The 27,843-nt window shown below is 46.7% G+C and overlaps 1 protein-coding gene across 5 annotated transcripts in view; it reads right to left on the bottom strand.

The window, feature by feature from the left end:
• Nucleotides 1–27,843, bottom strand: part of LOC105564947 (homeobox protein cut) — a 136,976-nt gene that overhangs the window by 64,494 nt on the left and 44,639 nt on the right. For 4 of the 5 annotated variants that reach the window (XM_012017732.1, XM_012017734.1, XM_012017735.1 and 1 more), the window contains exon 2: nt 1,800–2,000. The exons of the other annotated variant lie outside the window; for it this stretch is intronic. In XM_012017732.1, coding sequence (XP_011873122.1) covers nt 1,800–2,000 — 201 coding nt within the window. The remainder of the gene's footprint in view (nt 1–1,799; nt 2,001–27,843) is intronic. 5 annotated transcript variants of the gene reach the window in all.

The following is a 27,843-nucleotide window of genomic DNA, read 5'->3' as shown; positions in this document are numbered from 1 at the left end:
CTCGGAGACGCGGAGTTTGCACCGTCGTGTCGCGGCTATTTTTGCCGAGAGCGAAACCGCGCGCGCGCACTCGCCCTCCTCCCCGGAGTTATTTACCCTCCCGATATAAGAAATGAAATGTACGATAATGTTATCGCGCCAAGTTCCGAAACCGCGGGCCGGCGAATCGTAATAAAAGGTCCGCGCGTTGCCACCGCCGGACATTCCGGCGCTTTAACGACCCGAGCAAGCCGACCGGATCCGCAGCGACGTTCGTCGTTACTAAATATATGCCGAGATGCGCCCATTCAATCGGACACGACGCTAATGGACAACGCTGGAAAGCGATACGACGCGAGATCCCCGGCGCGGCTACGGCTTTTCTAAATTGACTTCGTTATCTATTTCGATAGAGCTGATCGGGTATCACATTAGTTATGTTCGCTACTTATAGCCGCGAGCCGGGAGTTCGCGTGGTTTCGCGGGAACGCGGCGCGGTAATTCGAAACGTTTATCGCGAATCTAGGTCCCGATCGTGTATCTTTCCCGGGAGAAAAATGCCACGCGAGAGTTGCGAAACGGCTCACCCGAATTCATTACCTGCCGTTTGTATGCCAATCATGTTGCCGCCTGTAAATGCGATTCGCCATGCAAAACCCACAGCCGCCTCTGTCTCCATAATTTATACCAATCTGCTCACAAATAAATATAATTCGTATAAGCGCGAGCAGGAAGTTCCGTTGGGCGAGTGGCGTACAGAGAACTAGATTTTTTTTAGCTCGATTTTAGATACGTATACTCCTATGATACTATTTCCGTAATTCTTTGAATTAATAAATAACGTTCCCTTTTATATGATATAATATTCTTCAATAATGTTAAATGTATACAATATAATATTTATTATACTTTTACTAAGAGTCTTATTAAGGTTCTACCTTTAATAAAATTCTCATTAACATTAAGATTAAAATTTCACTACGCTTAATGCGGTATTTCACTATAATACTGATGTATAAAATTCTTAATAATTGATTGCAATTTGTCGCGAGAGCCGACGCGCTCTCCCGTGTACCGTTTTGTATCGTACTCGGCCGATCTTCCAGGAAAATTGCAAAAATCTTCTGTCCAAACGTGACTATTAATTTAAAACATTAATGAAAAGTGCGATATTTGATGGACGATAACGGTCGGTTACAAAGGGGTGAGTGTCAGACATGCGTGTGGTATACGAACGTGATTGCGTGGAACAGAATTGTAGGCGGATAAAGAAGGAGAGGGACAATAATCCGCCGAATGCGGATATCGAACACGAGCAACGTTAGTCATTCGCCTCGACATGCCGCGGCTCGCGCGTGCACTGCACACGGAAATCGCACTAGCGTACACGCGGTGGTTTTGCACGCGGCAATCCCCCCGGTTAGTTAAGCCGTGCGATTTCGTCAAGAAAAACGTTCAATTTGTGAACCTTTTCGCGGCCCGTGAGAGATTCTCTTTTCTCAATTATAGCGATACCATCTCATTAGCTCGTCATCTACGTTGTTATTGGCGAAGAAACAATTTTCTTCGTTAACAACAGGACGGAAACGCGAATGCGGATATTAATCGTGTGTTTCTTATCGACGACTCGTTGCGTCACTGATTATTTTCACAGAAATTGTTAGCCTATTATCCGTCTGCTTTTAATTAAATATTAAGAAAACGAGGGAATGAGGCAGGAGGAGGGGAGAGAGAAGTTCAAGATTATAATCACCATTCCACATGGCAATACACGAGAGAGCAACATTTTAGCGGAAGGGTTCGAGTTTGATCTAACGCACCTCTTTGTCTTTGGCCTGCAACTCCTGCTCGAGGTTGCTGTTCGGCGTCCTTCTGGGATTGCTGGCATCGTGTACCTGTTGTTGATCGCTTCCCTGCGGAGGCTGAGACAATTGGTGTCCCTCAGTCTTGGAATTGTTGTCATTCGTTGCGGCGAGCTGTTCTTTTAGCGCGGCTATTTCTTTCTCCGCCGAAGTCGCTCTCTGTAACAAGGAGAGGAGACAATAATGAGTGTTAATGCTCGTAATACACAGTGTATCAACGGTCTTTTTAATTTTCTCGGTGACTTAATCAAACGTGCGAGACGAAGATTGCATTAAATTGCAAAACTGATTCGAGTCATCTCTTGACAATATCACGCGACGTAGACGAGCGATATTTGGCTAATTTTTGTAATCAGCGCTACCGATATAAGTTCTTTACGTCGCAGACATTTGACGAACTGATTTTCGGGGCTGACTAATAGAAGGACGGAAAAATATCACCGTTTCTCGAGTTAATAATAACAAACGATAGTCCCTGCTTACCGAGACATGAATTCGTAATTCGCGCGAGGCTGTAATCCATTTCGCTTTAAACAGGTTTAATTTTGCAGTCAGGGTTTTAACGGCGCGGACGATTGCGCTTAAGGTGCGCGCTCTGTGCAAATTTTTCACGGTGGTCCGGATCGTTAAATTACCGTCGCGGAGCCGTGCGACGCGAAATCAATCAATTCTCGCCGGCTGCACCTAATTTCGCGGCTACGAAAAGCCGGCAAAAATAGAAACGACGGCCCGTCGAGCCGCGCGACCCCGCTTTGATATTCTCGGCGCAGGAAATAGTAGGCTGGCGTCGCGGTTTCTTTGATTCTGGACATTGTAACGCACTTGGCCGTTCCGTAACGCAACGTATGGGAATGTCGCTCCTTAATGTAACCGGAATTCGAAGGCCGCTTCCGAGGTAGTTTACGTCGAACCACCTGCACGGTTCTGTCTACGTCAGAAATATATATTTATTCGCGAAACTGACGTGATTGAGAATCACCTTTTTTCTTTCGTTCTACACTGAAAAAAATTTCTGGTTGAATTCTGGTAAATCCTAAAGGAATTATCTGATTCGTCCATATTCAACCAGAAATTTTTTTCAGTGTACGTATCGCGCGTCATGCGGCGAGCTGCAATAGCAAATATAAACGCTACAATCGCCGTAAGTATTTTTGCAAATTTAACCGTTACTTAATGTCCGCGGTGTAAACATCGTTGCCGCTATAACATGTCAGTCACAATAATTACGTCCCACACGCGTCGCAGGGTTTCTGCATTTCTGCTGAGGTCGCTCATGCATATCGACACGTAAAAGACCACTGTTCCGTCAAGAGCGACGGAGGCGTAAACTCTCTCAAGGAGACCGTTAACGGCGAAATACTTTTGGCGTCTGCTCGTGCCGGATCTCTACGGCAAAGAGCTCGTTAATTAACATGCCGATGCGCGACGTCTGTTACGACGTTACCCCTTTATCAGCGTGGAGCGCAGACGAGTGTCGCGAGCGCGGAGGCGCGCGACGCGCCGCTCTCTTTCGAATGGAAAACTTTTTCGTCAATCGAGAAAATGGGAGAGCCGATACGCAAATAACGAAGGTTACCGTTAACGAAGGTAAAACCGTTAAGTACAGAAAGGAGATTACCTTTTTAAACTTTGCCCATAAAGTATCTAATAAATATTGTTCGCCGTCCCGTTGCGCCGGCTTGGATATTAATTATAGCAGCTTTTATATTCAAAGTAGCCCTCGAAACGGCCTATGCCCCCGGCCGTGCTCGCGGCCTGCACACGGCCGGGGATAGTTTACCCCTGCCTGCGATTCGTGTCCTCTCTTCTACTCACTGTCCGCCCCGTCCACGTTCGCGGCGATCCGAAAGGGAAGGCATCCGGAAAGGGATTCGGGATCGATCGCTCGAATCAAACAGGTTATACCGCCGTATCTGCACCGTATCTCGCCGCGACGGAAGGGAAACGGCCGGACCCGCGTCGCTTCCGCGGCCAACAATCGAGCGCCGATGACGTAAGCCGCACGAGCCGTTTATTCATTAACGAGTACGAGTAATACGCCGACAATCGACCGATCGACGGATTCGCTGTGTCTTCCCGAGCGCGCAGCCTACAATCTACCTACGGCGCGGACGGGGAAAATCAAGTGGCTTACAACCCATAGGTGTTAATCAAAGCCGTAGACGCTACTTATCTCGATGTAAGATTATATTGATCTCGGGTAAAGGCGCGACCACACTGAAAATAATACTAACGACATCGGAGGTTCCATATGGTCATTCAGCTGATGGGAAACGCGGGCATCGGCGTGCGTATCGATCCGTCAATGTGTATGACGTCTCGTGAGACACACATATGGCGTCGCGATTGGCGAACGGTCGGGAGAGATGAGGACGAGCGTGTAGCGCGGACAAAGTTGGAGGCGACGAGAGAGACAGAGGGAGAGAGAGAGGAGGGGGGGGGCAGGGGGGGGGAGAAGGAGAAACAGAGGCACCAGGCTACAGCAGGCAAGTAATGACCCATTGTTTCCTGCAAAAAGCCTTGACGATGTTATCGATAATTGCGAAATGATACGGGAAGCATAAATACATATCCGAGAGCGAGCCGTAATATACGGCTGTTCGAATGGCGGATGCGTATCGATAGCTGCCGCCTGGTAGCATCCTGCGTATTTGTCACGTGGACACACGTCAGGAAACTGATGTTCGGCGGCGGGGGAAATTCCGAGGACTCGCGCGGCGCGGCGGCCTGATAGACGCGTAGGATCGAGAGAGGATCGCCGATAACGATCGTCCTCCCGCGCGCACCGTGATCGTTATATTAACAGCGGAAGTCGTTCGGGGATAATGGTTTTCTTCGAACGTCCCGAGCGATCGAGCGTCGGCGCTCGTATAACGCGCGATCTAAACGTAAAAGATTCCGCCGGCGATGATTTATAGCGCGCCGAACGCGTATCGCGCCGATGCATCTCCGCTGTTGTTGCGCTAAATATTCACCATCGCAAATAAGCGCGAATATGGCGATAAGCGCGCGTTCCTATTTTGTAATTAACTGCATTACGATGTACGGGCTAATTTATATTTCCCACTACGTTTACGCATCGCCGGAAGTAGGAGGCACGGCGTTTTTATAGAAAAAAAAAAAACGTGATATAAGGATCGCATTGATGCGATCTAATGTTTTCGCATTTAATGAGAAACTGTATGAATAAATTAAATTGTGCACAGCGCAGATATATATATATTTCCCCCCCCCCCCCCCGCCTTGATGTTTAGCTCGGCGCACAGTACCGTGCTACATTTCTTTTAGGTCATAATATATATTGTAGGTACGAGTCAATATTTAACTTCGATAAGCTCTGCAAGTGACCGTCGCTAAAGTTTCCGAACTTGTCGAAACGGATAGTAATGATGCCATTAGTAACGAGATCGCGATACCGAGAATAATAGACCGGTCGCGTAATGCCGGCGGGGGGAACTTTACATTGCCTCATGGCGGCAATATAAGTATCCCCGTTATAGTTTCGTAGAACAATCGATCGCCTTCACAACATGACGGATGTCTGATAAAAACTGACGTGGTTCGGTTTTGTTGCGTGTATGCCGTGCGGCTACGGGAATCGCTCGTAACGCCGCGCCGACGCCGACGGAGCCCAAGGCGCTCTTAGACCGCCCGTAGCTCGCGCGGCGATATTTTACCGTCGAATTCGTAATTACTTTAATTGGCTCCAGATGCTAATTAATGACCTAAACATATGCCATGTTATATAGATCTGGCGGACCGATAGGACGACCTATACCACCGCGGAGTCAGGGATCGGGGTGAGAACGCATGTGTTTGTCATTACATGCAACTACGACGATTTTATCGCTTCTGAATAACATCCTCTACCCTTGCCGCGCTTCTCGCTCTCTACACTTTCCGTATCAGATCCAGAAAGCCGCCGATCGCCGATTAAAGTACCCGCGCATCGGTTCGCGACGCCGTTGTCCCGTCACAGGAGTACAAGCGCCCCGATAATCTCTGATGAATTTCCAAGTACGTCGTATTTAAAAAAAAAAAAAATTGTAATATCATCCATCGATTTCATCGATCGCGCCAATTTGAGAAGCACATTAACCTTTAGCGGGAAATCGTGTAGGTCTAACGTTACAACGCTGCCCGTTGAGAATTCGATAATGTCGGAATAAAGTGACAAACTTGCTTTACTCGCCGCGCATTGTTCGCGTCAGCGAGAAAACGAATCGAAATCGCAGCAGCTGCGCCGAGCCTCGCGGGGACTCGCGGAAGGAATGGCGAGCGTAGCAAAATACACGGAGCGGATTTCGTGACACGATCGAATTACTTCGTTACGGGCGCACGTCAGATCGGGCGATTGGGCGCCCGTCGTCCTCGCCTATCATTACGAGATGCTACTGGCAGCCACAGCCGCCGCGCGCGGCTTCGATTCGATCGTCCGACAGCGTCGATTATACCAGCCGCCTTTCAACCCTGAAGAGGGAAGAAGGTGAGAGCAATCGCGATGTGTGCCGGCACTTCGATCGGGTTGGTCGAGTCGAGTCGAGTCGAGTCGAGTCGTTTCGTCTCGGCCTCGACGCCCGTCTTACACCCCTTTTGCAAATTGACGGTTATCCGACCTGCACGGTGCCCGGCTGCGCCGATCGATCGGTACTCACCGATTCGACATAGGGACGCAACGGAATCTCGGTTCCTTGCAACGCGCGCGGACGCAAGAAACCTTTAACTGCGGGATTTATCCCTCCCGCGTCTATATACGGGTACGCACTTTGTGCAATCGCCGCTTCTACCGGCGGCGACGAAAGTCCAAGGAATCGATTTCCTACGCGCTATCGCCGCATCGTTGCATAATGGCCGACTGTAAGTGCGTCTGGACAGAGGGCCTTTTTATTCGTTACACCGTCGCGATCATTCGAGCGGTCTATTATTGGAAAGACCGTTGGCCAATCGAGGAAGCGTGCGAGTACATTTTTTATGTATTATTTATAAATACACCGCCGTGTACCGTCATTTTCTTTCTACACTTTTTATGCTTTTTAAATGTACCTCCATAAACATGTGTGCAATCGATATAGATAAATTTTTGGACACTTGAATATAACAATGTGCTAATAAGATAATGGCACTATATTCTCGACGGAACTGAATTATCGTCTAAAATAACGTCAGCACAGACGAATAGCATTTATATACCTCGGAGATTGACCGGCGGGATATTAATCTCCGCGCAGTCAATTTCAGGTAACTCCAGAATAAGAGTTTTCGACTCTCGCCGTCTTCTTCCTTTTTTTACCTTCCTCTCTCAGCCGTCGAGCAAGGAAGATTGAGAATAGCAAAAAGCGGCTCTCTCGGCCGATTCGACCGTCATTGCGAGTTGGGTTTATCTCGGGTCGTTATAAAGCCACCTACCAAGGTTTAACAACAAAAGCTACGGTAGATTTAAAGGCAAACCCCATACGGTTTCACCTCTTTGCAGTTCTTTACTCTCTAAAAGTCAATCAGTGGATTACCACTGAAAACAGTGAATATGATTTACAGTTACAAGTATACCATTGCGATTTTCAGTGATAATCCACTGATTGATTTTTAGAGAGTGTGCGTCGAGGGGGAAACCGTTGACCAAAATCTTGCACACCAATGCCCACTAATGCCCAGTGGACGTTACCTTATCTTACTCTCTTATTTATCTTGTTTTATCTTATCTTTATAATGCCCCAGCAAGGCTTAATGCCCAAAGACGCCTAGTAATGCCCAGTAGTGCCGCAAATCCGTACACCACAATGCCCTCAGCGGTTTACCCCGTGTATTATATGTGACTTTTATGAACATCATCGCGCGTACAGTTTAGGAGAAGATTGAAACTGTACAACACCGTCCTCTCACGGCGGAGAACATATTCGTGTTGTCGGTCGACACACGGCGGGCACGCCTGATATTTGCCCCGTCGAACGCCGAGCATTCTTTGTGCGCCGAACGCGGAATCCCGAATAGATCACGCGCCTTCGCCCTCACGCGTTCCCGCGTCTATTTTTATCCGCGCGCCCGGCATCATCGACACACCACTCTTCTTTTTCCTCCGCTTATTTCTCGCCGGTTGACTAATGTAAGAGGCGCCGGGGAATTTCCGAAGCGAGCGGAATCGCGAAGACGTTCGATCGATCGCCCGCGCGCGGAGCGATATGTAAATCTCGAACGATGAGCGCGATAAAAGCGCCGGACGGTGGGATCGCGCCGTAAGACGCCGCCGAGGAGTAAACCGCTGAGGGCATTATGGTGCACAGATTTGCGGCATTACCGGACATCACTAGGCCATCTTAGGCCTCACTGGGCATTAGTGAGCATTGGTGTACCACATTTTGGTCAGCGGTTTCCTCCTCAAACGCCGCCGAGTGGCGCGGATTCGCGGGGGACCAAGAGTCGCGTCGGTGAACGCCGCCGCTGGCGAACACGACATTGTGCCATTGTCAGATCAATATACGTATCATTGCTTCTGCAATGAGGAAAGGCCATTCCGTGCGATATTCCGTGAATATTGGCGCATTTACGTTTCTCGCACAATCTGCCTCGCGTGATGCCTCCAGTATTCATCATCGCATAAAGATACATCTTTCTCCCCACGAGGTTGGAGCGACTCTCTTTCGCCAGTAGTTAAAGACGCGTAGTAACTAATAGCGCATCCAGTCTTCCTTTTTCCCCGACACTGCCTTTTCGTGGCGAGCAATGACACAAACGGATAGCCGCGGAAAGCCCGAAGTGACACCGCGCGATAGGCGGGAAAGAGGGTGAATTTATGCGGGCATAAAGGGTGGCGATGTCGCGTTTGGCTTGCTAATTGCCGATTGTAAACGCCGAGCAAGATCGCGCCCGTTCATATCGCGTCTGCGAGCCACAGACATCAAGCGTCGTGACCCATATTTCGAGCGCGTACGCCCGACCGTATCTAAATGTTCATTAAAACTACACCGATATTTTTACGACAGATACGATGTTCGGGCGAGTTAAAGTTACGGTCGATCGATAGGTCGCCGGTCGATCGCGCGTCGCAGCGGCGGCGGCGCGGCGGCGGCGGCGTCGCGGCGACGGGTGTGTAATCGCGGTTGTCCACGAAAACTCCTCGCCCGGTCGGGGCGGCAATACGGGGGCGACAGAGAGAAGGCGGGCAAACAAACGAAGAAAGAGAGTAAGAGGAGAGAGTGCCTTATACCAGGCGCCTTTATAATCTCCCGCAGGGTGGCGGAGAAAAAGAGCGGAAAGGAGAGAGCAAGGGGACGAGTATACGCGGATCAGCCGTTTATGACTACCGACGTGGATATATATATATATATTTTTTTTTTTAAAGAAGGGACTTGTGAGAGAAAGCGAGAAAGAGAGAGACAAAGAGGTGGAGAGTGGCGGAGAGGAATGGCGGGAGAGAAGAACGGGAGACGCCCGCGATATTTCAAATTTTCTCATTACACCTCGAGGTGCGAATGATCTCCCTCTCGCTCACCCCTCTCACCCTCCCTTGATCTCCCCGTCTCTCCCCTTTCGTCCCGGTTTACCTCCCTCCCTCCTTCCCTCTCTCTCTCTCTCTCTCTCTCACTCTGTCCTTCCTCCCGTTTGTTTTATCTAACGCAAATCCTCCGCGCCACCGATACAACGTGGCGTCATTCCACCCCCCCAATCACCTCCCCACAGTCCCCCTCTTCAATCTCACACCAACCAGCCATCAGGGTGAACCCCTCTTGTATTTATTATTAAGATATCGATCGGCTCTAAGCCCCGGTACATGCTGCAATATGCGGTTGGGGACTCGGGAGATTTCTCGTACACGAGAAGTCGCCGAGGAGAAAGCCAAGGAGCTTCTTGCGTGGGCCTCTTTCTCACCGTCAGATTCCATTCCGATTGACTGTCCGTGCATCTTCCTGTTCGAGCATCAGAGACGAGGAGCGCGTGGTGCGATCGCTATCATTGATCGCGTCGCGCCACACTTTCCCGTTGCATTTCGCCTCGAACGAAAGGCGACGCCGTAAAGCAATGATGTTTTCACGACTAAATATTTCCGCGCATGATTCGATTTATTCAATGGAGCAAATCTGGCATTTGCGTGCACAGCACACAATATCGCAAAATATGTATTAACACGAGCGAGTATCTCTCGAGGATCCAAACACGCGATAACAAGGAATGAAATGACGCGACCATAAATCTGGGCAAAAATTGCATTTAAACGTTATCTCCCAATATGCCGTCGTATATGTACGCGTGCATAGATTTCATTCGCGAGCGAAGAAGAGATAGGAGGCACTCGTCTACAATGGGCTCGTTAAATCCTAGGACAATAAACGCGGCCGCGTTGTCCTAAGAGACACATTCCTCCGAGGGTCGTCGACCGTTTGTCGTGCTCTTTACTCTGGGCACACGCATATGCGCGGGCCCTTAATAGCTAAGGACGATCCTCCATGTGGCGTAGGGAGCAGGTTCCCACGTGCGCCGACGACTTCTGACAACGATACCATGCAATCCGCTGCGCGAAGGGGGCGAGGGAGGGAGGGAGAGAGAGAGACAGAACGAACTTCTCCCGGGGGCAAATAGACTGTCTCTCGATATGGACGCATCGGGACGGCAATATTTAAGAAATGTCAATACGTCGTTCAGCCGGGGGTGTCGGCTGAGAAGAGTATTTCGGAACGGAAGTCGGGAACGGATAATATACCGGCGCGGCGGCTGCGCGGGCGGAAACTAGCCTCGGGGCATTGGTTAAAAAATAAAGGAACGCCTTTGATGTTCCCCGTTGTCCTAATGAAAAATTAAAGCCCTTTCTTAAACATCATTAGACACGAGCACTCTTTCAAGTTCCTAGACCCTTCCCCCGTGGTCTTTCTTCCCTTCCACTTCACGTTGCGCCCGGAGCGTCCAATCACGGGCTCTTGTTTTGAATCTGCGTTGACGTCGCCGATGCCTCGAACCAGTAGGGAGCTCTCGGCGACTTCCGAAAATATACCAATATCCACATAATAATCTCCATGCCTCGAGCCGAGATCGATAACGTCATTATACCCGCTACAATCTACATCCACATTGCTAATGCATTTACAGTTGCTATTGAATTCTAATTCAATGTATCTACGTAGGTACCATTATGTAGTGCTATGCATTGCGGAGATGAGTCATGTATTTCCGAAGAAATATAAGTCGAGCTTTGAAACTGACTCTGGAGCTTTGTTCAAACTTGCTAACAACTTTCTTTTTTTTTTAGAACGAAAGGGTGAGAAAACAATTATTGCAATAACATTCAAAATTGCAATTCTCTCGAAATAAACGCTTCGTACGGAAAAGCGATGGGATATCAAAAACATTTGATCGTTACAATTATTGGTCCTCGAAAACATTGGTTTTACGCGCCTCCCTTCTCGCGATTAACGCCTAGAAAAACTTCTTCACCCTCGGCGGTGGAACGACGGAATTTCCTGTACCAGATTCAATTTAACGAGCAATGTAAACGTCCGGGTGTAATATAGTATCCGAACACGCTTCTCTCGTGTGTCTCTGTCTGCAACGTTGTAGCGGAGTTATATCGGTGTCTTCGGAATGCATAAGTACGGCAGCGGCGACGAAACAGGACCGGATATCTTCTCACGCGCACTGCACTAATAAATCATGATGGCAGCGGAAAAAAAGATTGGTGATCATCTGCCAAGGAAAGGCGCGGCAGAAAACATGAAGCGATCCACGAGGGGGATCTTTCTTTCCAGCGACGTTCTCGAGCCGCGTCGGCGTTGATTTCCTCTGCCAACGCAAGAAGAACAAAAAGCGCGGCCCCGGTGACGTTTCCCTTCTATCGGTTGCCGAACCAAACTTAGCTTCGAGAAGCAAAAAGTTTCGTCTCGCTCTCGTTAATACTGTTAATTCTTCAGACGGTACAAATAAGTCAGAGTGACACGATAATTATACATTATCGAATTCTACTAGAAATTTTCGGATAATTCCACGAGTCGAAAAACGTATTAAAATTATTTATATATTTTTTTTTAACACGATGAGACAGGAGCGCGATAATATGGTAATAAGAAATGTTGCACATATCGTATGGTTTGCGAAGAATCTTTTAGTTCTTCATGTATCATCCGCCAACTTGTATAATATTATACGACGAAGATCCACCGTCAGAAAATCGTCCGCAAGGGAAGGGGGTTGATGCGTCCGCATATATGCGAGGAGAATGCAGACGGTAGCCGGGACAGACGCCATAAATATCGGGGCGTTCTTATATTTTCATCACGGCCATCATTAAAATTTATGTTATGATCAGAAGTGCACGTATATATCAGAGGACGCGTACCGCCGCGGCGGCGTCGGTCGCTGCGAAAAAGAGGGAGAGATACGGCAGAAGAAGGGGGTGGGTGAGCAAGCCTGAAAGAGGGGTAGGTGGTAATATTGTAATCTATGTGTGGAAGAACGCGGGAAGAGAAACAGAGGAGAGATGAAAAAGTAGCTTGAATGGCAGGCACCCCGTTGTAAGGGGTAGTTTTCGGCCGGGGCGGCACGCCGCGGCGGGCGGCGGGGGACTTTCGGCACGGGAGCGAAACGCGGAGGAAGGAGGAGCGAGAAGGGTGCCGAACGGAAACAATGACGTCTATACCAAATCCCTGTTTTTCTTTTTTTTCCACCCGCACCTCCTCACCTCCCATGACCTTCTCTCTCTCTCCCTCGCTCCCTCCCTTTCGCTCTTCCTGTCACACGCGCAGGCTCGCGCTGGTTTCTTTTTTATTTCACCTCACCCTGTCTCTCTCTCCACCCGCAGGGTGCCATTAGACCCCCACGGCGGCCCCATAAAAATATAGCCCGTATTGTGCTCGCTCAGGTACCAATCCTCGTGCACTAAAAGTAACCTACTGTCTCCCGCTCGCGAAATGTATATCTGCGCACTCGCACACGCAAGCGAACATGCGTACATGCATATTCGCACACGTTTACTCATGCGTCATGTTACCACCGACGGCTTCAATACAGTTCGGAGACCAAGTTCGAGAACTGCGACTCTGCTTTTTAATCAGTTTTTTTAATTACGCGTAATCGGCATGTCGAACACGCGATCGACGACCACGTTGCTATATTTGCGATATTTTATGCAGATTTTTGTGTTCGTCAAGAGCTTAGACTGTATAACACATGCGCGCGAGTAGGACGGCACTGACAATACGCGCGCAAAATTACCAATGCAGTTACCGGCATTGGTAATTATATACATTGTAATAACCCGTGGAATCTATAAATATACACATTTGCGATAATAACGGGCGCATGTCCGATAATAATATTCGAATATCATTTTACGTTGGTGCCATTCGTGCGATCAAACAATGCGCGATTAAAAGGATAAGACACTTTCGTTATAAAGAAGATAAAATTATATGCCCGACATACTGCTTTGTAAAGCGAATTCTCGTTACTATTTATTGTATAAGGTTGATTAGTTCCGGATTTGTTTGATAATTTATTGGACGAGAGCTCAGCGACTCGAGAGAATCGCAATAACGCGGAGTCTCAAAGAGCAAACATAGTTCCCCTCTCGCGATCGAACAAAAACAAGGAAAAATCCGGAGTGCAAAAAGCAACATGAGCATCTGAACAACCGGCACCGTGATCAGTCGGCTCAGGACAGATCACAAAGATGATTCGCTTTTGGCGGAGAGCCATTGTCGTCCGTTGGACCGAGCAGAATCGAAATGGCAAACGGTAACTCGATTGCTCGGCCTGCACACGGATTGCGAATTATTTCTCCTGTGGTGGCGTGCTCATTCCGCGGCCAAACAATCGTGATCGATTCATGCAAATTTCAACAATCGTCCCACCCCCACCGCGCCTTCTCTCTCTCTCTCTTTCCCTTTTCCATCCACCCTTGCCCCCGCGGCCCTGTATTCGCCATCCCTTTACTGATTTCGCCGCGCCGTATATCGAGTCCTCCATTGTTCGGAGCGAAATTCGTTTCTGTACGGCACGAGCCTCGAGTGTTTTCCTGACTACACGTGCGGTCGATCGGCTAACCCGCTAACTTCTCTTCTTTCGCCAAAAAAACAAAAAAAAACATCACGCACAATCGCGAGCGAAGCTCGAATCAGAGTTAACGCGCGAGAAACGATGTCGGGGATGATTAAGTGGCAGCAGGCATTTTAATTTCTCAAAGTATTATTAATATTTTCTAAAACTCCTCCGACATTCTCTTTCCCCGATAAAATGGCGTTGCTGCGTAAATCACAATACCACCGGTATTAATATCAGCAATTATTACATGATGAACTGTAGCGTGAACATAGCATTATCGATTATTAAGACCGTATTAGGCTCTTGTCTGCCTATAGCTGATTTCCCCAATTAAGTGTGTTTAGAGTCTAACAACGTCACATCACCGATGCCTATAATTGAGCTCTCGCTCAATCTCGGAATTAAAACGCAAAGAGTAATCACGCCGTCACTGCGTAATCAAACTTTATAATACCCCAGGAGAAATAAAGAAAAATAAATCGAGTCTTAACAGGTTAATAAACGTCTTCCCTTCCCTGCGCCAGCCTCCCTCTCATCTCGTCCGCTCGTTACCTATCCGAGCCTCGTCCCTCCTCCCTCTAACCCCTTCCTCCTCCGCACTTTTGACGCTTCGCCCTGGAAATCCTTTGATTCTCATCTTTTCGGAAGGCTTGGAAACGTCGATGCGCCTCCTGCATGAAAAGGGGTTCCTCCCAGGACGTCCCCTGATTGGGACGATAAAAGAGGCCCCCAGCTAAGCGTGGAAAGGGTAAAGAGAGAGGGAGGTAAAACACTAATTAGTTATCAAAGGGCGAGGAAGGGTTTGGTGACAAAATAGTAGATCCTGGAACGAGGAGCCCGTGCACCCTTCTTCCACCACCTAACCCGCCCGCGTCCTCCTCTGCCCCGCGCTCGTCTAGCGGATATACTACCACCGTCACCACCACCATAACCCCAACCTTCGCTCTATCAAGCCCTCTCCCCTGCTACCCCGCGCTTCCACTAGCGCCCATCCAACACCTCCACACCCCTTCCGCACCGCTCGCTAGCATCCTTTCACCCCCTTCTCTCTATCGCGCTCTGTCTTTGGATGGCATCCCCCACGGTGTCTTAATACTCTCGGGAGGACGGCCCTGTATTGATTTTCGAATCATTAATTCTACGTCTAATCAGAACTTGCGCCAGATATACATACGCGTGTCTGTGTGCCGTACTTATATATATATATATATATATATACGTATAAATGTATACATATTGGGGGGAGGGGACGACGGCTGAGAGTGCCTGCGATACTGGCGGATGGAAGCCGCGCTTGCTCTTGACTGGTACGTCAAACTCCGGGCGCACGAGTGCATATGCCGATATACGCTGACAGATTTGTGCCGACGAGTACAGGTGATTCATAAATAGGGGAAGGCGATGCCACCCCCTGCCGCCCCTCCGATTCAGGAGAGTCGACGAGCGAATCGAGTAGTCGCGCTGATACGCGCGCGTCTTGGCGACGTCGACGAATGCGTCGATATTACGTTCGAATGTACCGCACGAGATATAAGACACGCGCAATATAGCTTATTCCAGTGCCACCGGATTAGAAGTATAAACAGAAATTTTGCTTCGGCGAATTGTCACGTGAGGTAGCCGCGCGCGAAGCACAGCGGCTGCCTTGTATTATTTATTTTACTCTATTTCGATGTTACACACTTTGATGATGAGATATATCGCAAATTTAGAAGCGTCGTTGACCCATAACCGAAATTCAATTCCCGGAGCAGAGCGGCGTCTATCTGGCCAGGTGTTTGTCAATCCGACGAGCGTGACTGAAGCGTCGTACAGAAATACCCGATTGGAAATTCATTCCCGCTCTTCCTCGGACGTGGAGTCCCTCTCCCCCATTCGTGAAAGATAAATCGCGTTACGGCAGCATTCGCAGCGATATATACTTACCGTAATATAATGATGTGCCGAAAGTTTTTACATTTTTTTTTCTCCGATAAATGCTTTTCGCTTCTGAACAATATGACTCGTTTCGCGCGGCGACGTTACGAAAATACTCTCTAAAATGTTGAAGCGCTCGATTTGTATTCTTTGGGCTGCGTTCGTTGCGCCGAAGATCAAAGCTGCGTCGAATTCGTGGATTCGGCCAGAAATGAAAGACGAGCTGCCCCGTGACTCATCGACCGTCAACGATTCTTGATTCGAGAGCTCGCCGGCGTCGCGAGTGTTAGTCAGTGCCCGATTTCTTCTCGATCGCGCTGCGTAATTTCGCGCGCATCGTGAAATCTATCGGAAGACCAGTTCCCAGAAGGAATCATACATAACGTCGCAAATAGGCCTAATTATAGCGATGACTAACTCTGACAAGCGAGTCGACGTATGTGCCGATCGGCGGGAGGATTCGACCGCGGCGATCCGAATTGTCTCGCAATTAGCTGGAATTCCCGTGGCCGATAATAAAAAATAATTGCTGACTCGCCGTCTTTGAAGCTCGTAAAACAGTTCGCGCTGCTTCGATAGAGTCGGATTAATTGCGCCGCGAGCTTTATTATCGGCGAATTAATTATATTGATTTATTAGCACGGGCAATTACGCGCGCGCGAATTGATGGGACAAGAACCGCGTATCGCGCCTTGGAAGTGCATAAATAATTTAACCGCATTACCGCGGTTTAAACGATCGGATTTCCGCGCGTATAGATATATAACATACAGCGAAACGCATCGGGTTACGCGAATGCAACGTGCTGCACAAGTCGATGGAAATATTTTAATAGGATCGTCAGAGCGACTTTATTAACATTGCACTGTCCCCATCGGGGACATTTTATCTCGCGAAAGAGACAACGGCCTCGAAAGCGAATTAATTCGATCGCCACGCCGCGGCCGGCATCTATACGCCGCTCACCATAACAGATCACATTAAAATTCATTCGTACGGATAATACTAATTAACCGGAGAGATCGGGCGAACTCCCCGTAGGAGCTTCCGCGACGATTACCTACCCGGCCGCGTAAGAACGGGCGTTACGCGCCTAACAGTGGAAAATTGCCAATTTTCCCGATAATGAAAACTCCCGTCGCGGTTAATTCAATTCCCTTAATTTCTCCGCATTGAATTCTCCCGAAGAGCTTAGAGCAGCGCCGCGGCGAAGATTACGATTGGAAATGTTACGATTGAAATCACCCGGGCCGCCGGGCGTCTGGCTCAAGGAAATTTCGTTCATTCGCTCGTCATTACGCGCGCCGGATAAATTACAAGGCGATTGCCCGGGCCGCGATGTCGCGAAATCGCTAGTTACAGCGCCATGTAATTTCCCCAATTCAATCTTACGTTACCGAGCCCCGGTTATAGCCACATTGCGTAGCGAGTCATTTCTCCCATTACGTATTGTGCTTGCGATAAAATTACGCGGTCAAATTACAAACGCACCGATAGGGATTAGGTATACGAGTTTCGATATTCGGCCGTTCGTCGGAAACTGATTTTCTTCTAAACTATTTTTCGCCCCGACAGCACTTTCGAATATCTCTCTTTCTATTTGTACGAGAATAATTTTCCTTTGATTCACCGTTAACTATGTTCGATGACTCGTTCGCGGAATTGATTTATTACCGGCCAAGATAAAGCTGTCTCCGAATGATATTGACGTAAGACAAGTTCTTCTCTTTTTTTTTCCATTAGACGCAAACGCGAACTAAAGATGTCAGGGCACGATTTATGACCGTTTCGATAACGAAACGTCGTCATTGCTGAGATACGCAAAATACAATATCTATTCTCGATCATACATTTTGCTGACTTCGTTTCGGTTAATGCCGTCGTGACGCCTTTATGCCTTAAATCAGTACCGAAGTTACATCACGTCGCAAAGTGTATTTGCATTTCGCTGGCATTATGAAAACGAGAAGAAATTCGTATTTCTTATCGCCTGAACGAAATATTAAGCTGCACTAATGTTATCGATCGTCGACGTGTGCAATGAACGACAACGAAGGGACAAGCGATATATCGAACTTATAAATAAGCTATAGTATCGCTTCTACGATGTGCCAATTAGAACGAAATTTCTGGTAATCGACGAACGAAGACGGTCGTTCTTATTCGTAAATTCATAAATAACTTTTACATGTCTGCCGCACTGAACTATTCAAGTACGTTAACATCGCGAAACCGTCGCGAACAAAGAGCCATTAATTTTGCATCAACTACATACCCAATGTGCTCGATACACGATTTTACGTATGTATTTACACACATACGTATTTACGAGTCTACTTAATTAAATGCTTCTAGAGCTAAAAATGTAGTTTTTTTTTTAATCTAACATTGGCGTATTACGCCGTCTTTAGGCACAGGCGATATCCTGGCAATTCCCAGGAAATTACAAGTGCGAGGAGAGATCGACATCGCACGTGTCGAACAAATATCGCACGTACACCTGCAAGCGTTATCGAAAGCATTGAACTCGCATACGACACGCAATCGATGCGGTATTAGGGACAGGGGGTGGTCTGTCGAGAAAAGCGAGGGTGCGTTGGTGTAGAAGGACGTGCGGAGGTCTTTCCCTATCGATTTTATCCATGTTTTAAATTATTACCCGTTCATTGTGGACGTCGTGCACGGGCGAAGGGACAGCGTATCGGTGAATGAAAAGGGTTAAGGGGGTAGCGAACAAAGTTCGCCGCGGCTTTTTGTTTCGACGCTTGTGGATATCGAGATGTGCGAGGAGAAGGGAGGCAACACGAGAGAAAAGGGTCGTAGGTAGCAACAAACGGCAAAGGGTTACCGGAAAACGATCTTGTTCTCGGTAATCAGCCTGTCTCTTGAGAGAGATCCTTTTTTTTCTCCAGGCTTTCCCGTCGCGGCGTATCGAATGCGTGTGGTTGCGTCGAGTTAAAATACTCCCGACATGAGAGCTTCGACCTCCATTAAGACTCGCTGTGCGTGGAACAGCGTGGGGCAGCTTTGATTCCATTTTTCTTTTAATCTGTCTCGTTAATCGGAAATACATGTGACACGTGAAGAAAGATTTGCCGCGGCGAAATAAGGCGATCGGAGAAAGAACATCGGATCCATAAGTTCTCGGAACGGCGCGCTTTCCATTTGATCGTTCGTCCGCGACAATCACGGAGATAATTACTAGCGAACTTTCACTCGCTGCTCACATTCGTTGCCCTGATCTTTAGCTAAATCGCTGCGACGTTACGAAATCTAAACGATCGCAGTCTAATAAAAAAAGGGAATGAAAACAAAAACAAATATAATAGAAAGGATCGATGAAATGGTACGCTATCGTAATTTCCAAGCAACGATCAAGCCATAACACGACTTCGAAGGCTGTTTATCGAGCGGCTCCTAAGACGCGGCGCGACTTGGATTTTCGCATCGCGAAAGAAACGCGACGGGTGATAAAAGCGCGTAGATATAGAGACGCCTATAAAGCTATAAGGAGAGAGAACGGACAGGAAAGGAAGTACGGGGCTGAAAATCGTTTCTACCATCGGGATTTCAAAGCTGTGGACGCCGCTGACGACGAGGGTGGTAATAGGGCTGAAGAGCGAAACTCTGGGGTTCGAATCAAAGGATTGCCAAGCTGTACGGCCAAGCAAGAGAGGAAAGGAGACGGGAGAAGGAAAGCAATGGCAGGGAACTCGGTTAATTATCTTTATCAATCATTAAAAACATATTTCTTGAAAAATCATTTCCTTTTCCCCCCACCTCTCTCTCTCATTCACAATCATGATTTTATCATTTACGCGATGTCGTATAATCGTAATATACGTGAAAGTAAGGATGCTACCGGATATAAACGAGCAAAATTGTTAAATGTTATTTGAGTGAGAGTTAATTACACCGGGCGTCGCGCGATCGGTACGTGGAATGGAATTATTGCATTCGCAGCTGCGTTTCATTTTTCCGATTGACAAGTGGTGAAAAGAACGAACATCCGAAAGGATGAACGGTAAATATTTGTCATTCTAGGCATTTACCATTCCTTTCTTTTTGCATGCATGATTTATTTTACCTCCTATCCTACTCGTATCCTATTAGATGTAGAAATACACTTGATCTGATATTTTTATCGGAATATTTCAACAACTTCGAATTTCTAATTCAAAGCGTTAATTCGGTTACCTTGTAATAATATTTTATTTCCAATTTTTGTAGAGTTTTCAAACCGTCTCATTTACATACATCACAGCTACCTTCCGTTTCTTCTTCTTCGTTTTTGATACGACAGTTCCTATTTATTATAAATTCTACTAAATTTTAATTATTGCCGAACTTGGTGTATTCAATCTTCATATGACATGATACGCATCATCCAAAGGCAAACGTGATACATTCCGAATCATCGTGAGAGAGGAATGCAGATCTTTGCCCATATAGCACCTCGAGAGAGTGCATACGCTGTAAACACCCTACATTCAACGGAGGCGTCATAAAACTATCTGTCGATCTCTACTGCTGATCGCAGTTTTGAATCGGGGGGGGGGGGAAAAAACCCGGCGCAGAAGAGGAAAGTCAAAAGGGAGATTTAGCTGGAAGTAAAGGGAGGTCGGGGGGATGGTGCGCCACCCCAGAGCGGGACAGAGAGAACGACGGATGATCTGATGGCAAGGTAGAAGGGGAAGAAGGGGTTGGAAATTCGAATTGCAACGCGATATTCTATACGGGCAAAGTTACGTACGGGGCGAAGAGAACTTGCCATTTTCGTTGTGGGGGAGAGTGGGGTAGCCGGAGAGGGTTGAAAATAAGCGATAATGCGCCGGCTTTACTTAGCTAATTAGCGCCTCTCTCTCTCTCTCTCTCTCTCTCTCTTGCTTTCTCCATCGCTCTCCGCGTACTCCGCTTTGCCGTGCCAAGTGAGTTCTGTGTCTGTTCATCCTGCATCCAGCTGGAGTCGATCCTTCACTCTTTCCCTTCTCTCCTGCTACCTCAGCTCTCCCTTCTACCCTTAGCAGCCCGTTTTTCCTCCGTTCCACGCCGCTCCTGCCGTCCTTCCTTTGGGCAACCCTCCCCCCCCCCCCCCCCTCTATCACCGTGCCCGACGGCGGGTATTAATTCATTTAGATATTATTTTGCGAGGCAGGCATTAACATTCTCAATCAGATTAATTAAATTATTTTTCTCATCCGCAGTGCCTATCTCGGCGCTCGCGCTGCCTTCTCATGCTGAATGCACTGCTATGCGCGCACGTATGTGTATTATGCGTACGCGTATGTATGTGGTTGTTTACGCGCACACATTATTTGATGGCAATTGATTACGATGCTTTTAACGTACAAACGAAATTGTAGAAACTGTCTCAGGATACATAGCTCCCACTGTTTGTCCAGATAAAATAGAAAGAAAACCTGATTTTTCTGACATTACGCATATACGGATAATACGATTGTTTAAAAACACATTATCCGGAAAGTGCTTAGAAAGGTGGCAGTAATCTGTAATTGTTCTGATATATTAAATTCAAGCGTCAGCAGCAGTTATAATACCGATCGGATTTCAGAACAATTTATAAGGCAAAGACGTTTCAATGAAATTATCACGAAAAAGTAAATTGAATACAATTAATAGCTTAATTAATTTGATGTTCCTATTGTTTATAATTTACTTATTAACGTTATTACATTTGTATTTAATTAATTGTATACACCGTCTTTGAGCTCGACAACTTAACGGCAAAGACACGCGAGATAATTCGCGAACGTTCGAATCCTCAGAAGAATATTCTCTCCATCCTGATTATGTGAGAATTACCCCAGAGAAATATTCCAGCCGCGACTGTATCACCGGACTTCGTTTTAAGGTTTCATTATAATTCCAGCGGTAGATAGAATTAATCGTAATCACCTGAGCTCGTATGCGTGCGCCTGAAACAAGCGTGATACGCCGCTGAAAGTACACTGAAAACGAATCCAAGTTAGCACGGAGAATAAGAGGAATGCAGGCGCGGGATGGCAGAATCCCGAGGTGGATCCCCCGGCGATGTACGAGGGTAGGAAAATCCGTAGGGTGTGAGGGAGGAACACGATGGACGCCAGGGGTGGCTCGCCCGACGAGAGCGGGAAAGAAGAAGGGGTTAATGCAAAGGTCCAGGATAATTACCCACATGGCTGGCAATGCGTATTTCACTTTGATCAAGTCTGTGTTTTTCTTCGCTCGCCTATCAAACCTCTTCTCGAGCCAGTCCCACACCTCTCCACGGCCTCGCCCCGACCCACCCTTTCGCTTCCTTCCTTCTCTCTGCCCTTATATCATCGCGGGGCTTGATGGGTAGGTAACCCGCTTTTGTCTTTCGCCAGAGCGTTTTAATTATTTTAAACTCGGACCCGCGAGCGTCTAATTTGTGACCAAGTGAGAAGACTTGCCTTGACGTATCTATATTGTTGAAAACGTCACACGTTGTTCACGACACGTACAAGCAGGAATTCGTACTAATACTGTGCGACCGATTCCAAAATGTAATAGGCAGTTACCAACGAAATTCGCGTAGCTCTTACATTTTGCGCTTGCGCGCAATGGAATTTAATTATTATTAATTTTATTACCATTATTTTGTTTCGTTCAAAGCGACACCCATCTATACAAGAATATCGAGCGATCGTTATGCGCCGTTCAAGAAACCCTCGACGAATCAGATTGAGAGCTATAAGATGCCGATTAACGAAAAATATATCGTTTGCAGAATGAACTTCGGTGGGATCGCCGAAGTGTGTCCTCTCCATCTCGTCGAAAATACATTTTGCATCGAAATTAATTAAACCTGTTTCTTTCGTGTCCGGTCGCGCGACGGATACGCGATGAATACCTAATTTATTAAGTCGACGATGGAAGTCCGCTAATGATCTGCGGGATCCAATTATTAGACTCGTTATCATTACTATTATTAACGGAAGATAAAGGAAAGCCAGCGCCGCGCACCGGCGGCAGAAGCAGAAGTACCCGAAGAATACGGGGCCGCGGTAATTAATGCACCGCCATATAATAAATATCGAGTGCAGGTCCCATTTCGCGTCACGGCGTTCCATTAAATTGAATTCAGTATCGTCAGCTGGCGGTACTCAATACCAATATGCTTATCGCCTCTCCACCCACCCCTCTCTTATTCCCTTGTGCCTGCCTCCTTTCCTGATTTTGCCGCGCCGCAACCCCTCTTTCTAAGCACCCTTAAAGCTTAAAGCGACAAACAAGTCTGATACGGCGGCGCCAATCAAGACTCAAAATCAAGCGAGAATAAGTTGCTCTATAATCAGAGTAAACGATGTACATTACTGTAGAGTAATTGTAATTTTATATTATTATTGATGCGTGATAAACGTCACAAAATTGAAAAATGTCAAACAACTGCCTTGTACGAGACGTAATTATTTCATTGTCGAACCCTTTAACAAAACATGTGTACAATAATGGTGATTTTGTGTAAAGCATTATAATTTTAGAATAATTGTAATTTTACACTGTAAAAGACATTATTTTATTAATATTATTAAATACCGTTCAAAACATTTTATATCATTGTTTCGGCTGGGGAAATCGCGCTACAGTAATGAATTTTAATCACCTTTTTAATCACCATTATTTCTGAAGATAATTACTTATGATTATTAGAATAATAGCAATCGATTACTACAACCTAATAACGAGAACGATAACGGTACGTTTGTACACTTAACATTTAACACAGATCTAATATGCGTTAACTCCCGTGACCCACGTTACGAATTAAAATTAATATTAATATAAACATTAATTATGTATAATAATGTATTTCACGGTGACTACGACAATACGAGAAAGAATTGTCAATTAGTAATTAACTATAATAAATAAAGGGATTACTTGTCATAGCGTTTATGCAAATTATTTACATATCACTTATGCATATTACTTATGTTACAGCGTTCATGTAAAGTTCTAATCATACACGCTACACTACACGAGTAATTATTGGAATCAGCTGAACGACAATCTAAAAGCCCTATTCGCAGCCGCAGTATCGGTGCGGGATACATTTCTTTTTTCAATCGCAAGACCGAGGAATGCAAAAAGAAGCGTGCGAGACAGCTCGGGCAGTTATTCGATCATTTCGCCCCAAAGAGAAGCCGCTTCTCTCCTCCGCGTTTGTACCGCGGATCGCATCGACAAAAGGGGATCTCCCGGTGTACTCCGCAGAGACGTACCTTGGGGTACACGGTGGAACGAAAAAAAAAAAGAAAGAAAGAAAGAAAAAAAGAAAAGGGGAAAATGATACGGAGAACGCGGCGAGGGAGAGAAAGAACGCCTCGCTCAAAGCGTGCCTTGTTCACGAATAATGGCACGCACTCATTGTTCTAATTATTTGTGCATACGATTAACGCCGCTGTCTGCCGAACTCGCCAGACGTAGGACATGTGTGACAAATATGCGCGTCGCTCGTCCACCCACACCGACGCGCTCTCGGTGCGCGTGCGTGCGTGCGTGCGTGCGTGCGCGCGCGAAGAAATGAACGACAGAAGGGCGAGAAAAAAAAACAAACCGCGTCAAGGAACGGCGCTAGTCGGACGTACGCACACGAGGATAGAAGAAACGACTATGACTGTGCTCTCCTACACGCACACGCGCGCACGTCCCGTGTGTGGCGGAGCGCGTGTGCGTATACAACGAGCGTGCATTGCGCGGATACAAAGCGTGTCAGCCGGATACAATGCTCGCCATCTGACGCTCAATTAACGAGTTAATGCGGTACCGTTGATAATTAAACAAATACATGGGCTTTTTTTCATCCATCGCCCGCGCTGCCGCGCCAACGCGCTCGCACGCACGCACACACCATCCGGACGTCCCGCGTGTGTTGTGCTCGCGTTCGATCTTCCACCTCTACCACGTCAACGAGCTCCGTGTCACGTTTTCTCCGTCTGTCCTTCTCCGCGTCCCTCCGTCTCCGTCGCTCTCGCAAGCCCCCGTTTCGTGTCTCACGCTATAATCCATGGTTTCTGACCTCCATCCTCCTTGCTTGGCCTTTAATCGCGAATCCATCTCTCCTTCGTGCTTTTTTGTCGTTTTTCCTCTTCCCTCCCCCTCCCCCCCTCTCTCTCTCTCTCCCTTGCGCGCGCGCGCGCACGCGCTGACCTATAGTCGCAAATAATGCGCGTACGTATTGTGCCGGTCGACCGATTATTATATTATCCCCGGCCGGAAGCGGATGTGTGAACCGTACGTGAGCAGGGGGAGGGGGGGGGGGATAATGAGCGCGGCGTTCCTTCTCTCGTGCTCGAACGAGGATCGAAAATGGTCGTGAAAAGTTTGCCGGGAACGAGGACGGGACGGGAGGGAGGCTGTCCTCGTTCCCGACATAAATGCAAAGTCGAGGAATACGATCGTTAGGGGTAGATTGCGTTTGGAATTCTGTTTGTCTGATTTCAATTAGCAGCGAAGTTCTTAAGTTTCGCATCGCGCAGCGCGAGATTAACAGGACGTCGATGCTCCGCTTGAACAGCGTGCGCAGATTAGTACAATTGCTCAAATGTATTTTATAATCTAACGCACAGTACGACTCCTATTACAAGATGAATGGAGGACATTTTCTCGTGCAGAAAGTAAGGCTGTTTGTCAAAGATCCGTCGTAGAACGTACGTCAAGATCAATTTCTATCTACGCGAGAACAGAGACACCGAGAGTTTTTTTCATCGAAAGATAATAATTCAGTTATGACATCCGATGCAATTATTATGTCTAATGAAATTATGATAGTACGCCAAGCTAATAAAGATGATCTCAAAATTCTGCTTAAATTTTGAATTCGGAATTTTCGATTACGTTAATTGGATTTTGACTTCGATCCAGAAATTTATCGCCGACGCGAAGAGACTTTACCGTCCAGATAATAATTTCTCCTTTCGTCTAGCGCATACGTGACTTAATTGTATGATGAGAGATAAAATTCGGAAAGATTGAATTGTGGATTGTATTTTATGGCTTTGATGAGTAGAATTGAGTAGCAATAGAGAAGCCAGCGCGTATATTGAGAGAGAAAGAGAGCATAGGGGCGTACAAATAACGTCGATACCGTACTTCCGGTAGCGGTAGTAACCACTGAGAATAATTCGAGTCGATAGTGGTATCGAAGCTGATAAGCCAACTCGATACGATATGGTCCATGAGAAAGACAAAACACGTAGCGCTGCGCGTATGATTAAAAATGTTTTTATTCCTCGGTAAAGCGCATTCGACACCTTCGATCTCGACTTCGCAGTCGGAGCCGTCGCGAAATCAATCTCTAATAATCTTTCGCTATTGACACAATATCAGATCACACTGAACGCTCCTTTGTCGGTGTGCAAATTATAAAATGATAAATTAAGTTAATCTGACACGACGTATTCGTAAAAAAAATGCGTCAATGAAAAAAGGCTAAAGTTATTTAAGTATTTCCTCGCCGATATTTACCTTGGCATAATTTTCTACTAGTATACATAATGTTAACGACAATATTATGCGTTATCAGTTTTCACGTTCGCTTACGCAAAATTTCAGATTAACAAAATGATGCAGATATCACTGAATTAAAGTGTCAAAAAAAAAAGACGGATTTATTATAATTTTGTATCGTTCGATCTCACGACCATTGCGTCTTCAATTCGCGGAACATATGCACACTCCGGTGTTCCGGCGTGGGTGGTGGGGCACCCTAAGAGCTTTATCTAATGAACACGGTGACACCTAAACACCACGGAATCAACATCAAACAACATGCCAGTCGATCTTGTCTCTGTAAACACACTCAAGTATTGTATTCGCATGCACTGCCAGCATGGAGTGTACCGGCGACAAGGACGGTATTATTGAGAGGGACGAGAGTGATGATTGTCTAAAGGCGGCTCGTGAAAAACGATCCTTGTGAGAGAGAGGAGAAAGCTCGTAAAGTCATTTGGTCGACTTCGATTTCAAACAAACATCGATCCGTTTCACCTTATCACAATTTGATTATCTGTCGGTTGATTCAGGACAACTCTCGCGCCCTTTTTATGTAATCCCGCGGTTAAAAATAAAAGAAATGAAAAGATAAAAGAGTCCCCGTATCTTCTATAATAATATCTGAATTGTAAATTTAGAAAGGAATTCACTATCGGAAAGTGTGGCTTGGAACGTGCCTTAGCTTTTGTCGTATTTATATACCCCTTGCGAGATTAGCTCTCTTAAAATTTAAATGCGATTATATATAAGTATATTCGTATAAAAATATACGAGCGACGTAAGAAACGACGTGGGTAACGTTACAGATTACGTTACATGGAGCTAATACGCGCGCTTCTTCGCAAGATTACAAACCGTCCCGAATTCGCGCAGCCACAAACGTGGCGACTGAAGATATTGCGAGATAAGCGTTTTGCAATTAGCGGCGCTGCAGCTGCACTCGAGAAAGAAGTGCAACGTTTCCTTAATAAAACGAATTTCGTGCCGGTTGCCTAATGCACCACTGACGACAGAGTAACGCCGTGCAATGTGTAATGATAGCTCTTGCCGCGTTGACACACATACATGCACACGCTTGCACACACGCGTGCATCCGCAAACTCACACACACACACACATGTACACATATAAATAATTTAGCGAGATAATTAATATCGTCCTGTTTGACATAATATTAGACGCGCAGAAATAGCTATAATTTCGGTTATTACATTGACAGCGGAGCAAAATTACCCCCCCCCCCCCCCTAAAAAAAAGACCCGTCCGGAATGCAGAAGATTTATGTAATATTCTCATGTATCTTTTAATGCGATGATAAATGAGTTCGTTTCAAAGTGCTTTTTACAAGTACTTTGAAGATTCCCTATAAATATTGATAAAATCAATATCGTTTCTCCGCAAAGGAAAATCCCGGGTATACACTGAGATATCCAGTCATAAAAATTTCTTGACGAGGGAATTATCAAATTGTCTTTTTTGTTACGGGTGCTCTGGGAAAAAAAAAGACAGTTATAACCCATTTTGGGGCCCACCGTTAGTAATCGAA

This window comes from Vollenhovia emeryi, unplaced genomic scaffold (assembly GCF_000949405.1).
Source record: "Vollenhovia emeryi isolate VEMERY1.0 unplaced genomic scaffold, V.emery_V1.0 DF939157.1, whole genome shotgun sequence".
Lineage (NCBI taxonomy): Eukaryota > Metazoa > Arthropoda > Insecta > Hymenoptera > Formicidae > Vollenhovia > Vollenhovia emeryi.
This window is presented reverse-complemented; position numbering and strand designations above follow the sequence as displayed.